Below are 15,276 nucleotides of genomic sequence, written 5' to 3' on the forward strand. Positions count from 1 at the left end.
GGTTAGAGCTGCATGTTGTGCAAGCAGAGAGTCTGTCAGAAGGAAAGGGAATTGCTACCAGTCCTAGAAATGAGGCACAGCATGGTGGGAATGAAAGCATGCTGGACAGAGAAGCAAGACACCTGGGTTCTAACTTGGCTTCTGCATATTGACTAGTTCTGTGACATATATAAGCTAGTTTACTCTTAGAGGCCCCAGTTCCTTCATCTCCAGACTAGCAGGGCTTAACAATCCTTAAGGTTCTTTAAACATTTTACGTAATCTAATACAATTTACAGCTATAAGAGATCATAGATAAGATTTTCTCAATAATAATATTAATAACTATATAGGATCTTAGGGCCTTTGTTTCTTCTTTTTTCGTTTTTTTTTTTCTAAAATTTCTTCTAATTTATATTCCCCAAATCTAATTTTTATTTTTAAACATACATTTTTCTTTCTGTATTGCAGGCATTTTTAATAGACTTCTTAAAAAACACTGCCTTTCCCCAAAAGTTTTAAAGGGGGACATTAGATACTTTTAAGGCATCTGACTTCTGGTTATATGATCTTAATCACTATGCATAGTTATATTTATGGTAAACTTTTTATTTCCTGGCAATGTACTGGAGGCTTTCTTTGCCTGGATTACTTTACTTCTCATAGCAGTAACTATGAGAAAGATAAAGTTATCATATGCATTTTTTTCAGTGACTAAGGCCTAGAGTAGTGGCACAACTTGTTTAAGACCACAGACTTCATAAGCGAGAAGACAGGGAACTAAGAACTCACAATGCTTAGCGGTAGATGATGAGCCTGGGGACTGGAATAAGTCATTTCATTGTCCAGATTTTCATTTTTGGACAGAATAACTGATTTAAGGCCACACTTCAGACCTCTGAGCTCCAACTCTAGTGAAGCTTTTCCTTTTTTGTATATTTTCCCCTGATAGAAACAGCACCAAAGTACATGCAGAAAACATTGTTCCTTGAATTGTATTCAAAATATTTAAAAATTAAATAAATTCTCTTAAATTCTATGATTATAATGACAGTGATAGTAAAGATACAATAGCTTTATATTAAATTATTCTTTTACCTTAGCATCATGTGCTTTAGAGAAGACTCTCATTCATTCTACAATGTGTTCAGAGATTATTCATATAAAGATTTATTTTCTAACTTCGGAGGTGGTAGCATCCTAGTTTTATTTATACTGAGGTGAAGGAAACAAATAAGAAACCCACTCAGAAGTAAACGTATAGGCAATCCCATTGTTTGTTGCTGCAGTATAAAACAATTACAATGTCTTCACATTTTTAAAAATTTTATTAATGCAGTTTATACAACATGCAGTCCTGACATACAGTTATTTTTGGGATTAAAAAAAGGGATGGCATTTGTACCTAAATTATACCTCCACTTGTTTGACAAGTTTTCAGAATGTAATGGTATGATGCTATCATTATCCAGATTGATTTTTAACAGATTGTCTTATTTGTGAGCACTCTCATTATCCTTTGAGATCAAGCAAGTGGCTGACAGTTGTAATGGATAAACCTGACTCATGGGCATTGTTCTTGGCACACTGTATGTGCTCACAGTGCAGCCCTCTGTTCCAGACACTGGGCTCAGCTAGAAGATAGACAAGCCAAAGTCCTGCTTCCACAGGAGCTCCTGGTCTAGTGAACAGGAGAAACATTCAAAGGCCTGTGGTCATAAATTTTACTTGCAGCTGTGCCTTATGGTGAGTCCATAGTTTATGACTGAAAATAGCAATTCCACCTGTCTCTAGCTGCTACTTTCCAATGTGGGCTGTTTGCTACTTTTATTGCCAAAAAGACTGCAATGAAATCATGACATTTGTAGCCAGGTTTATCAATTCTAAAACCATCCATACCTCCAAAATCTTAAAAGGCAAATAGAAAATAATTTGCAATTTGGAGGTGTCATGAAATTTATGATTGCTTAAAAGTTTTCTTTGAGTGTGAATAATGAGTAGGAATTAAAGTTAAAAACTATGGTTATCAGTGAAGGAGAAAGGGAGATAGACATCTCTTTAAAATGCAAAATGCTAAAATAAAATTCACTATAGCAGTTTACAATCTGCATACTATAAAATTGTCTTGATTTTCCACATTTCAGTGAATTACAGTAGTTTATAAATAGCTGCAAAAGTAGCTTTTCTCCTATATCTATTAGATTAAATTACTTGAAGGCTAGTGTCTATAACATTTGTTCGTTTGTTCGTTCGTTCGTTCATTCATTCATTCATTCATTCGTCAGTAAGTATTTACCAGATACCTACTGTGTGCTACACAGTGGGAGTGTATCAGCAAATGAAAGAAAGCTCCTTGTAGAGCTTCAATTCTCAATTATTTTTTGGAGGGGTGCAAAATAAATAAATATATATGTCAAGTGGTCATTAAGTGCCAATAGAGAAAAATATAACAGGAATAGAGAATAGTGGAGTGTGTATGTGGGAGGGGAGTGTGCTTTTATATGGGGATGTCCTAGAAGGCATCTCTGATGAGGTGGCATAAATGCTTTTATTAAGGGGTGTCTCTTAGGCCCTCTCTGCCCCTGGCTAAAAAGTCACCCTAATTTCTGCAAACTTTGTTGATGCAGCTCACCAACTTCCTTCTCTGTCTTGATTCATTCTACTTCATCACTCATGGACCTATCATCAGAACTTGTTTCCACAAATCTTCTGTTTTTTGCTTAATGTTTCTCACCTAATAATTTAGTCTCAGATTTTTCAGACTTTGGTGACTTTGTTTCTAAACTACCTCTTTGGGTTTTAAGTCAATTAATTGGATTTACCATTAACAATATGTGGGTATCTCAAACTTTAGAACTGAGTTAGTTGTATTTCCTTGTTTGTCTTTTCTTTTCTCTCTCTCGCTCTCTGTTTTGTTTTTTTGTTTTGAGAAATGGGGTCTCATTCTGTCTCCCAGGCTGGAGTACAGTGATGGAATCATAGCTCACTGCAGCCTCGAACTCCTGGCCTCAAGTAATCCTTCTGCCTCAGCCTTCAGGGTCACTGGGATTATAGGCATGACAGGCTAAGCCACCATACCCAGTGTGTGTTATCAGATACTTGATTTGAAGCCTTTTAGGAACAGTTCATCTAAGTTAAAGATTTTTAAAGGAGGGAGAAAAATTCTTACTTAAAGCTTTTCTTTCCTCTGCCTAGCAATCTCTGAGTGTGGATGTAGCCTTTCATGTATGAAATAACTTCCTATTTACCTCTAAAAAGATATAGTTACCCTCAAATTCTTCGTCCAGCCTCTCATTTTAGTGCAGCTTGACAGCAGACCTATGATGAGAGACTGTTCTGGAAGAAGTAGCATTGACTTATTTTATTACATTTTGTTAGGCAGCAGTGACATAGGAAATAATATGGGTTTGATATTTTCATATTTACTCCTTTACCTTAAAGGAAAAATGAGGACTCCTTTTTATGTTATTTATCCCATAATAGTATGACTTTTAAATCAGAAGTAGCCAGGGATATTAGAAAGAGATGACAGGTTTTTTTTATCCTGGGAAAGAAAAAAAAAAAAAACAATTTGGAGTTTTATTTTTTACACTGAGTCAAAAAGAGTAGAAAGCAGATATTCATAGGTCATCAGCATCTAATATAATAGGCTAAAAAAGCAATTTAAAAATATGTAACTGAGTAAGTGTCATTCTCTTTTGTGTATTGGAATGAAATTGTCCCATGCTAGTAAAGAAATAACAAAGGAAAAAATGCTTTTAAATATTGCTGTGATGGGGGAAAATATAACATTTCTATTTATAACTTGTACAAAGTCCCACATAAAAATAGCTCCAACTAACAGATTTGCTCATATCTGGAATACAAAGTTTTTGCTGCCAGTGATTTGAGGAATTCTAATAAGAAGAACAACAGCATTGGTAAATATGGAAAATATATCATCTTTTCTTTTCCCTCAGTTTTCATATGCAGAGAAAATTATAGTTAGTGAAAAGTTCTGGGTGCTGTATTTTACATCTTGTTATTTTCTAGCCTGTTGGTCTCTTTTCTTTTAAGGAAAATGATACATTTTCACCCTTTAATCCTACCCCATGAAATAGATATGTTACTGATAATTGTATCTCTGTCAGTGAAATATTTGTCAGCTAATAAATTTAATATTTTATTCTTCTAGAGACTAATTTTGTGTGACTGATGTGACAGCAAAAATATTAAAGAACAAATTAATGAAATCATTCTTTCTCTTATTTTCAGCGAAGTTTCTTGGGCTATGCCAGTTTTAAAGTGGGAGAGCTACTGAAGTCAAAGGAGCAATTGCTGGCCCTGAGCCTGAGGTGGGTCTCTTTGTTTACAGAAACACTGTTAAAGTTAATAACCCAAGATATTTATTGATGGCCAGTGTGTTTGAAAAGTCACAATTCTTACAGATGTTAGATGTCAGCTCTCAAATAGCTAATGTTCTCCACTGCAACAAGTTATAGTGAAATAGCAATTATTTTAATTCACATTCAAGTTCACTTTTCAGGTTGTGAAATGTTATTAGCCCTTGTAAGAAAAAGAACAATATTACATTATCATTGAAGTGATGAAATTCTTTGAAAGTAAGAAAGTAAATTATGATCTTTTTATTAAATATTTTTTCCTTAACAAAATGTTACTTTTTAAATCAAATAACTTTCTAGATTTGAAGTATGTTAGAGGCAATATTGTAGTGTGATGATAACAGAGAGTAAGCTGATTTTTCTTTTTTCAGTTTATTTTGGTGCTATACTATTAAACATAACTTATAAGTTAAAACACATTCTTGGCACAGACAATAGATCATAGCTAATTCTGAGTACAGTTTGCTTTGAAACAAAGATGAGACAACAGTCTTTAGGAAGTCACACACTAATTACTAAGAAGAGCGTTAAATAAAATAACTTTTTCATTTTAAATCAAAGCAAATTTGAAAACTCAAATTTTGAAAGAGTTGTTTTCTAACTATATAGTAACTTTCATAATTATGCATACCTTGGAAATACTTCCTTGCAATATTTGTATAGTATAAATGAATACAAAAATTTTATAGAACACTATTTGTAAATCTTAAGATGCTCTTATTTTGATGAAACGTGGAGACCACTTTCAAGGAGCTGGACAATATCTTAAGTTTGTCCCCTTCGACCAAGGACCCACTTGTAATCAATAATTTATTTCAATAAAGATGTGATGGCTTATGCTAGCATCTATAATCCAGAATTTCTCTTTTTCTGATTTTTTTCTAATTCTTAAAGCTCCTCATTTTGATTTGATAAGATAATATAATTTAAAATATGTAATACATCAAGCAGAGAAATAAGTTGTGGATTCTAATGAGGCTGCCATCTGCTCTAGCTTTCTTTAGGTTATGTCTCTTAAACATCTGGTGTTGGTGTTATATTTTGTATGGGAAAACATATAAAAATCTTTATAGTTTTAGGATGTTATTACCAATACAGTTTTGCTGCTGTTATTGTTTTCAGTTTGAAGTGTAAAGGGTCAGCTAAAAAGGCTGGCTATGAATGTCAAAGACAACCTAGCAAATATAATCATTCTTGCCTGACTGTTGAATCTGATCCATATGCCCCTGGATTCATAACATGAGATATCAAACGTTGAGCTATCTTAGGACTCCTCGCAGTCCACATGTTTCGTAGATAAGATGCATAGCATGTTCTTCTTCATCTTACTGACTCACAGGCCCCAGTATTCATTACATCATAAAAGTCATTAAAATCAGCAGTATAGTACATAGTGGTGCAACATTTAGACATTGGTTTGAAACGGAAATCAGGAGACCAGAAGTTCTTAGTAAAATTAAAATTAGTGAACACACAGTACCTTTGAGAGGACAAGAACAGAAGGGTCAAATCTAGAGTACTGCCCTTGAAAGAGAAAAGAAATACATAAATTTCACATTTAGATGAAAGCAAGACAAATTTCTTTACTTCTGATTTTAATACCCCTGATTCCTAGTCATTTGATCTTGATTATATAAAACAAATCGAACAACGAAGAATTGAGTTTTTTAGAAAAAATAATGTTAGAAAACCAATTCTGGAATGGCTGGGTTATTATTTTTCCCAGTTTTGTGCTTTGCCAAGTTTGTTGTTTTCTGTCCCTATGAACCAGACAGATTATAGATTTATCATAGACTCTTGATTTCTTGTAGATGGGTTTTTAAAAAAAAAAAAAAAAAAAGATGTAATTTATTTTCTTTCCACTGATTCTGTCTCTTAGATATTGAGTTAGAAGAACATTAGATCAGGATTAAGCAACATTTTTGTTTTATTTTTTAACATATAACTTCACACTGATTGTGTCTGATTTATTTCTTTTATAGTTGTGAATTTTAAAGCAATAAACTTCTCAGATTTCTGTAAAACAAATTCACAGAAGTAAGAGGATTCTTTGATGATGAATAAAGTTCATTCTCTACGTGGTTAATTTTAGCTTCCCCAAATCTTACAGTTGTGCTTGTATTCACTGTTTCTTTGGGGGCTTCTTATCAGATAATTCATATTCTAAAACTTTCAAGCTAATTCCACAGAACATCATGATTTAATATAGCTTCTGTGTCATATGTGCTTTGAACTGGAGATTAAGGGCAGGCAATTTATTGTCTTTTTTTTTTTTCCTGCAGAAAACTTAAAGAAATAAGACACATGCATCTAATTTATAGACTTAGGCTCAAATTTAATGAAATATGGTAGTTTTAAAGATGTAGCACAACATTTGTTTATCTGTATTGGGGAAAATGCCTCTGATGTATAAAGTAGTTTCTATTCATATGTCATCTTTATTTAAATGCATAGTTTACTATATTTCTGAGTGTTCTAGCATCCTAAATGGACTTGGTATCGCTTTAGTAATATTGTCTGTATCTTTATATTACATCCACTCTGTTTCACTACTTTGCATTTGGCAGTTCCTATTTCCTCTGATTTCTTTTATATCTCAATTATGTTTTCTGTTTTTTGTTTTCTAATTAATTGCTGTGTACTCCTGACTTCTAGACTTGTAAACAAAGTAGAGTTTCTGTATAGAGGATTATAATTATAGCCATGAAAGACACTGGATAATATTGTAAGAATGATAATAATGATAATAAGAATGACAACAACAAACTGTGTGCTTTGTGCTCTGATAAGTATATTAGAGATGTCTCATTGACCGTCATCAAACTAGATGCCGTTATTAATTTCCATTTCAGAAATCAAGAAAATGAGGTATAGAAAGCAGTTAAGTAATTTGTGTAAAGTTATACTGCTCTTAAATTGAAAAGGCAGGTTACGAAACCACACATTTCTGACCGCAAAACCCATGATTTTAATGACCGGCATCTTGTCTCTTTGAACAAAAGAGAAGACAGAGAACCAGTTGAAATTTATATAACATGTCACATAACTTACTAATGGCGGAGCAAAGCAAAGACTCAGGCCCAGAACCAGTTTTTCACAGTTTCGTCCATGTTTGACTTAACCACTGTGACTGGGCTTACAGAAGGTGATGACTAAAACACTGGTCACATGCCAGGGAGAACTTGGGAATGTTAATCATGATGGAAAGTGGGAAGAGCCTGCTAGTTAAGGGGGATTGAAGGCTGAGGGAAACCTATGGAATGTGTTCTCATCTCAGAGCCATGCCTTCATCTGGACCTCGATCTGGTTTGCTGCCGAAACACCTGATAATCGTTTGCTCTACCAACCTGCCATAATTTTTGGGGGGACCAGACAAGCATAACTTGGGAACATCATAGTAATGTCTTATTGGTTATGAATATAAAAGTTAAATATATAAAAGTTAATTCTTTCTGTGGAAATGATACTAGCCGTCAGGGAAAAAAATACATTGATCTTAAAGTACTTAAACAACCACAAATGCAAAACAACAACCACTACAAAGGTAAAATTTGTTTCCTAGGAAATTCATCTCAGAGGAATGACACAGAGGAAAATGTTCCAGCCTTGTCATGGCTTTGTTGTGTGCCTCCGCACAGTTTGGATTTCACTCAGTGCTCATGCATTCAGCGAACATTTACTAAGAATATTTTATACTCTAAGTACAGGAGTAGAGTTAATATATTTCCATTGATGTTACCAATTACATATTTAATGAAAAAAAACATAATGTATTGAGCATCTACTACTATGCAAGGAATATGTGAAGTGCTTTTTATGCATTATCTTATTTAATCCAAGCAGCATTATCACCTGTTTTCTATCAACTTGTCTAAAATTCTATAGCTGCTGACCGTACAAGAGGAATTAGAGCTCAGTTTGGTCTAACTCCAAAGCCTGTTCTACTTTTATTTTACTAACTAGTAGGAAGCTCAGGATCCAATGGAATCTTTTCTTCCTTCTCCATTTTATATTCTATTGTTTAATGGGTTTTAGGAATCTCCATTATTTTTTATTAATGTTTTATGTTAAAATTCAGTTGTATCTGCCTGCAACATAGTAGAAGTTTAATCATTGTTTTTGGAGTTTCAATTCATAATTAATACTTCCTGACATTTTTATGAATGCTAAATGTACTGCTAACACCAAGACTTCATTTCTGGGTGAAACCTGTCTAAAGTGGTGAATATTATGCAGTCTAAGCATTAGAATATATCTGAGACAAGTAAATTTCAGAGTAATGTGAGTGAAAGGTTGTAATCTGCTTTAAAAGCTGTAAATCTTAGAAGCCACATTTACTTCAGTACAGGGCACTTTACCTTGTCACAGAAACTTCCAGTCCGTCTTAACAAGGACGTTATTATTTCTTTTGTAACCTTCTATATGTCACCACACCCCCACTCCACCAATTAAACAAATTTTTCTGTCATTTTATCAGGGTGAATATGACAAAAAGTTTTCTTGAATAGAGATGTGCAAGTATTTATTCATACAAAGGGAATATGTTTACTTTTCCTTTATTATTTCTACCACATTTACAGTAGTCCTTTTCAAGGAACAAATAACATGAAACACTGATGATCTTAAATGGATATATAATTATGTTTTATAATATGTAGATATATAGAAGATCCTATAAAAGAAAAACATTTATCTTTTGTCTATTTTTAAATTTCTCCTACTTTATATAGTATTTATATATGTATATATATATGCATGCATATGTACATGTATTATAGGTTGTGTGGATGCATATGTGTTTGGGCATCTATATCATTTTAGAACATTTTGCTTCCTCACAAACTATGCATATTTATTTTCCATTTTTATCAAATGTTTACGCCTAGAGATGTAAGATCCAAATTGTGAGGTTTTTAAGTTTTCATTTTTTGGCGTTTTGCTTAATTAACCTCCTTAAATACACACACATGAACACACACAAAGTTCAATTTGGTCGCTTCTGTAAATAAAAAAAACAAAGAAAAAACTCCACATATTTTTAATGTAATCTTCCAAATGCATGTTCTTAACTTGAAAGCTAGAAGTAGCGATAAGGAGATGCTCCTTAGGCAATGATATATCATCTTCTATACAAGCATAGTGAGGATGATAAAAAGATAAAATTGCTAGTAGCACCTTGAGGGCTGGGAGGCCAGGCATGTTTTACAGGCCACAGGGCAGTAGGCGGAAATAAGTTTGTTGCTGGAATCCTGTAAGTAGGTGTGAACCCTCACAGTGACCTGAAAACGACCCTAGCCATAGATCAACAATAAGGTTTTAAATGACAAATTTTGTTTTCTTTTCAAATGAAATTAAACATTCTTAGACCTTTCATTTTCTATCCCTATACTTTTCTTGCACACAAATAAAGTTTATGTAGCTTTTAAGTATGGAATCTATTTTTTAAATTGTATGTATAATGCATACTTCTACAATGGCATTTTTTCTTATCAATATCTACTTAAACTTCAGAGATGACTTTAAAAAATCATATCTAAGCCTCTTAATAGTCATGTGTATTTGGCATAAATTTCATTCTCTTTTAATACTCTTCCAGTGTGTGGTTTTTTTTTTTTTTTGGAGGGGGAAGGTACCAGAAAGTATGATTCTAATTCTAATAATCTCCACAACGGTAAGAGTTTTACATGTCTAAAATATTTTGATTATTAAATAAGGTCAATAGTAAGTGACTGCAGCCAACAACCACTCTTTGGGAAAGAGTAACACGTTTGTGATTAATTATAAAACAGAATAGTGTTATACTTTGTTGAAAGCATGGGTAGAAAAATTAGAGGAAGAGGATGGCACATAAGTAGCTAAGTTTATGCTTTTGTGTAGGAAAAAAAACTAAAACCTTACATCATAAGACCTAATACATCAAAACACTACATTTTTTTTTCTTTGAAAGTGAACAGGATTAGATACAGTGGCTCACACCTGTAACTCCAGCACTTTGGAAGACTGAGGCAGGAGGATCCCTTGAGATCAGTGCTTTGCAACCATATCATGGCATAACCTTATCTCTACAAAAACCACAAAAATTAGCTGGGTATGATGGCCCATGCCTATAATTCCAGCTATGTGAAAATCTGAGTAGGTGAATCCCTTTTTGAGCCCAGGAGCGTGAAGCTGCCATGAGCCATGATTGTGCCATTGCACTCCAGCCTGGGAGAAAGGAACAAGACTGTGTCTCAAAAAAAAAAAAAAAAAAAAAAAAAAATCGAACAAGCAGGAAAGCATGTGAGTCAACAGCAAATGCACACTAAAGAGTGATCCAGTGATCCAGGCACACACACATGAGCAAGGCTCACTGTGCTTTTGGCATGATGCAAATTAAGGTGCAGGAAGTTCCTCCATGACAGGTCTGACACTTACGTGGACCTCATAAACATGTAGGGAGAGGTGAATAACACTCTTTGGAGTTTATGATGGATTAAGGATTTCAAATGTTTTATTTAATCTTCTATTTGCCTCAATCTTCTAAAAATGATTTTATTTCTGCTTCACAAATAAGCAAACTGAGGAACAGCAGTCTGACTCCCTAAGGTTGCACAACTGGGAAGGAATGGGGATTCTTGAGAAGTGTTCTTTGATATCAAGTATGTTTCAGAGAATTTGGATTTCATTTAGAATTTTAGGATCAAATTATTTTAGAGACCCGAGGAGACTTTGAACCTAGCATGTCACCTTCTCCTTAGAACCCTTTCATGACAGGAGACTGAAACTCAGAATCTTTCCTCCCATTTTTCAGACAGGTCTAGTGTTAGAAAAGTATTTCTATTGTATCTCAAGTTGTTTTTTTTTTTTTTTTTTTTTTTGAGATGGAGTCTTGCTCTGTCACCCAGGCTGGATTGCAGTGGCATGATATCGGCTCACTGCAGCCTCTGCCTCCCAGGTTCCAGTGATTCTCCTGCCTCAGCCTCCTGGGTAGCTGGATTACAGGTGCACGCCACCACTCCTGGCTAATTTTTTTTTTGTATTTTTAGTAGAGATGAGGTTTCACTATCTTGGCCAGGCTGGTCTTGAAATCCAGACCTCAGGTCATCTGCCCACCTCGGCCTCCCAAAGTGCTGGAATGACTGGCATGATCCACTGCGCCTGACCAGGTTTTATCTCTTTACTTCAGTCCCAACTCTTCTTTGTGAAGTTGAGTAGAACGAGTCTTATGCTTTTTCTCTGTAACCACATTTGGAAAAAAGCAGCTCTTTTGTCCAACTCTAAATCTTCTTTCAATTTTTTTTTTTCCTTAGGCAGATATGTGAGGTAGTAGAAATAGGACTTTCATACTAGACTTGAGTGCAAGTCCCAGCTTAGTCACCGCCTGCATCACCCAGGCATGTCTCTTTAACATCTATTAATGGAAGTAGCAATGACTCCCTCCCAGGGTGGCTCTGGGCAATTAATAAATGCAGTGAAGTTCCAAGCATTGCCTTGCATTAGAGAAAAGTTCTATAAATATCGTTTCCCTTTATTCTTGCATGAAACTTACTAAGTCCCTCAGCCATCCCTTAGTCCTTCGCTTAGTTTGCTTGCTTTACTTGTTGAAATTCCTTTTTAGATTGTGACAGCCACAGTTCTCTAAACTTGGTGTGTTAGGCCACTTTTGCATTGCTATGAAGAAATACTTGAGGCTGGGTAATTTATAAAGAAAAGAGGTTTAATTGGCTCATGGTTTTGCAGGCTGTATGGGAAGCATGGCACCAGCATTTTCTCAGTCTCTAGTGAGGCCTCAGGAAGCTGTTATTTATGGCAAAAGGTGAAGTGGGAGCAGCCGACTCAGAGTGGGAACAAGGGAGGTGGAGGAGGTGCCACACATTTCGAATCAACCAGATCTTGCAAGAACTCGCTCATTATCTCTAGGATAGCACTAAGCCATGAGCAATTCGCCCCCATGGCTGCAACACCTCCCACCAGGCCCTGCCTCTTACAGTGGAGATTACATTTTAACCTGAGATTTGGAGGAGACATCCAAACTATATTACTTTGTCAGTGGGAGAGGGGTTGACTTAACCGTTGATCTGGATGTAACATTTCTGTTTTCCAAGGAAGGGATGCTTACCTGCAACCTAAATTCTGGCGTTAATCATTCTGGCATCATATGGCTTAATACTAGGTAGCACATACCAGCAATAGAAATATGGACAGCAGTTTGGTTGAATCAGGAAACATGCCAGAGTTGGGGGAAAAAAAAACTCATTTAGATTAAAAACGTTAGCAATAAAAGATTGAAATCAGGATAGACATTCATAAATGTAACACAAGGTTTTGCTCTTAGAGGTTACTGATTCATTTTATGGCTGAATAGACAAAAAACTGTCCAGAGAAGTGAATTCAAGTGACATTTCTTGGGGTTGAACTGTGAGAATGAACGGTGACATCAAACACAGAAGTAAGAACACCTTCTTATAAAACCGATTATATTATTTTATGTTAACTATGCTAAAGACCCTCAGGGACACAGTTGCCTGAAATTTTCAAAAGGCTCTAACGTGAGCCATTTTGTAATGATTTAAAATCCTGTCCATTTACAGAACTTGAGGAGAATGCAAAGCATGCAAATGTGAGATTAGGACAGTAAAGAGGTAGAAAGAGCAGATGATTTAGAAACATATCTGTACCCAAATCCTGGCTCTTCTGTTGCCTATCAGTATAGCTGTTTGGTCTGAGATTCAGTTGTCTTATCTGTGAAATAGGGATGCTAATGGTACCTACCTCATGGGGTTCTCCGTGAGGATCACATGAGTTACTAATGCGAAATGCTTACAACAGTATCTAACACATGATAAGTTCTTGATAAATGTTAGGTATTATTTTTATTTTTAGTTGATTAGCTTCTCTAGTGCCAGTTTTTGTTTTCCAAGAGAGGGTAAGACACATTGTACATAAACTATCTGAAATGGCAAAGCAGGTGTTCATTATACTTCCTACTATTTGAATTATTATCAGTATTTTTATTTCTCATTTCAACTAGACTGTCTTTCATTTATAGTTTAAGTGGCTCTGCAGTTATATATTCTGCATTTTTCTTTATGTTCCTAATCCACTTAAATGAAGCTGTAGGTATGACCATGGAAACCAATTAGCACTTTCTTAGTTTGCATTATTCAAAAGGTGTTGGATTTGTCAGATTGCAAATTGGTTTAGAGCTCTCAGTCACTGAAGGGGCAACACATACCAGAGTACACTTCAATAGCTCCTCAATTTGTATAGAAAAGCTTGAAATCTTTCCTCCCTTAAAATGCAAATCACGTAAAGTTGATATCTGTACACAAAGACCTACCTGCTTAAGAAGTTTGAGAGCTAATTTATCTTTGAAGATAATTTGCAGGAATGATTAGGCCTGAAAGGAATTATATTTGACCTGAAAATTTTCTATTGGATTTGCCCATATTTACCAAAGTCAGTTTCATTATTATCATTGTGTTTCTGCTTCATTGGACCCATTTATGTCAGCTTTTTCCAGTGTTTTTTAGTAACACCGGTATCCCTTCGGTTATTAACATATGAATAATATGTTAATTATTTTGAATAAAGGAATTCTGTGGCCAAATAATTTGAAAGTCCTCTTAAAAAAAAATAAAGGAAAGTGTCTTTCCTTACTGTAGGACATCTCAGAGCCTTCATTAGCCTTTCAAGACCCTTGAAGATTCTCAGAGGACACATGTCCCCTGCAGCTTTTCTTAAATTAATTTGAATGCATGAAGCTTTTGTCATGGGATACTTATTAACAGCTTATTAGACACTATGTTCCAAGAAACACAGTCATGTTATTTAGAAAATGCTGATTTAGAAGAACAACAAAACTGTATTTTCCAAAGAAATGTGTAAGTGATTGTCTATGTGTGTTTGTCTGTTTTATTTTCTACCGTAAGCATGTTCTCTGACACACACATCTGTAGGCAGGCATGTGGTTCTCACCCAAATGAACTCTTACACTCCCACCCCCGACATGTCATGCCCCCATCTATCCACATGCAGGTGCCACACCTGTGTCTTCCATCCATCGTCATTGACAGACCTGTGGCATTTTCTATTCATGCCCATGCACAAGTCTGTAATATTTGTACAAGAAGTATGGGGAAAAGTGGCAAAATACTCAATGTTTCTTTGATGTTTATTGACACGTTCTTTTTAGGCTTGGATAAGCGAACACATATTTTTGTAATCATCTAATATTTTATCTCTCCCAAACTGAATTAGCTCTTCTGCTGAAAGCTCTGCCTTTTGGATTTTTTCTTTTTTTTCAGGTTAAATTAAGAACCATCCTATGTTTAGGTACTCTAAACGTAGTCCAAGCTAGAAATCTCTGCATCATTTTCAACTTGTCCTTTGTAAAATTCTTATTTGGCAATGTTCTTTTCTTTCTTGAAACTTTATATGTCCTCTTTTCCTTTCCCACACCACTCCTCTTTCCTCAATGAGCATGAACACGAACATCTGTACATCTGCTCAGCCCGGGTATACAAGGTGCTTCACCCACAGCCTGGTGTAAGTCTTCTTTTTCAGTTTAATCTCTGACTACCCACATTATTCTTGATCCTGACCACGTCTTCTTACCTCATTTTTAGTGGCTCATAGGTACTTAACACTTTCTAAAGGTGGAATCAGAGTTCCTGTATTTCTCTGGGATCCCTATTCTCATTCTATTTGAGCTCAGTTTCAACTTCATCCGGCAAGAGAGCACAAGTTTATATGTGCAGATGTTACACCTTAGATTGTTCCCTACCCTATGTCTACTTTTTTGTCTCCATTTTTTTGATATCCCTTGCCCAGCAAAGATATCCCTTGCCCAGCAAAGATATCCCTTATCCATGTGGTATTCCCCAAATTTCTCTTACTAGGAATTTAGAGGTAATAACCTCCAGGGATGTCAGTG

The 15,276-nt window shown here is 35.1% G+C and overlaps 1 protein-coding gene across 6 annotated transcripts in view; it reads left to right on the plus strand.

Moving 5' to 3' along the window:
• Positions 1 to 15,276, plus strand: part of INPP4B (inositol polyphosphate-4-phosphatase type II B) — an 851,576-nt gene that overhangs the window by 549,102 nt on the left and 287,198 nt on the right. For 5 of the 6 annotated variants that reach the window (XM_064383845.1, XM_064383847.1, XM_021666733.2 and 2 more), the window contains one exon: positions 4,234 to 4,313. In XM_064383845.1, the coding sequence (XP_064239915.1) occupies positions 4,234 to 4,313 (80 nt within the window). Of the gene's footprint in view, positions 1 to 3,831; positions 3,900 to 4,233; positions 4,314 to 15,276 lie in introns of those variants that run through there. The other variant, XM_064383846.1, reaches the window with a different exon arrangement.

This window comes from Aotus nancymaae, unplaced genomic scaffold, assembly GCF_030222135.1.
Source record: "Aotus nancymaae isolate 86718 unplaced genomic scaffold, 86718_ANA_hifiasm-v0.15.2.pri h1tg000033l, whole genome shotgun sequence".
In the NCBI taxonomy this organism is placed as follows: domain Eukaryota; kingdom Metazoa; phylum Chordata; class Mammalia; order Primates; family Aotidae; genus Aotus; species Aotus nancymaae.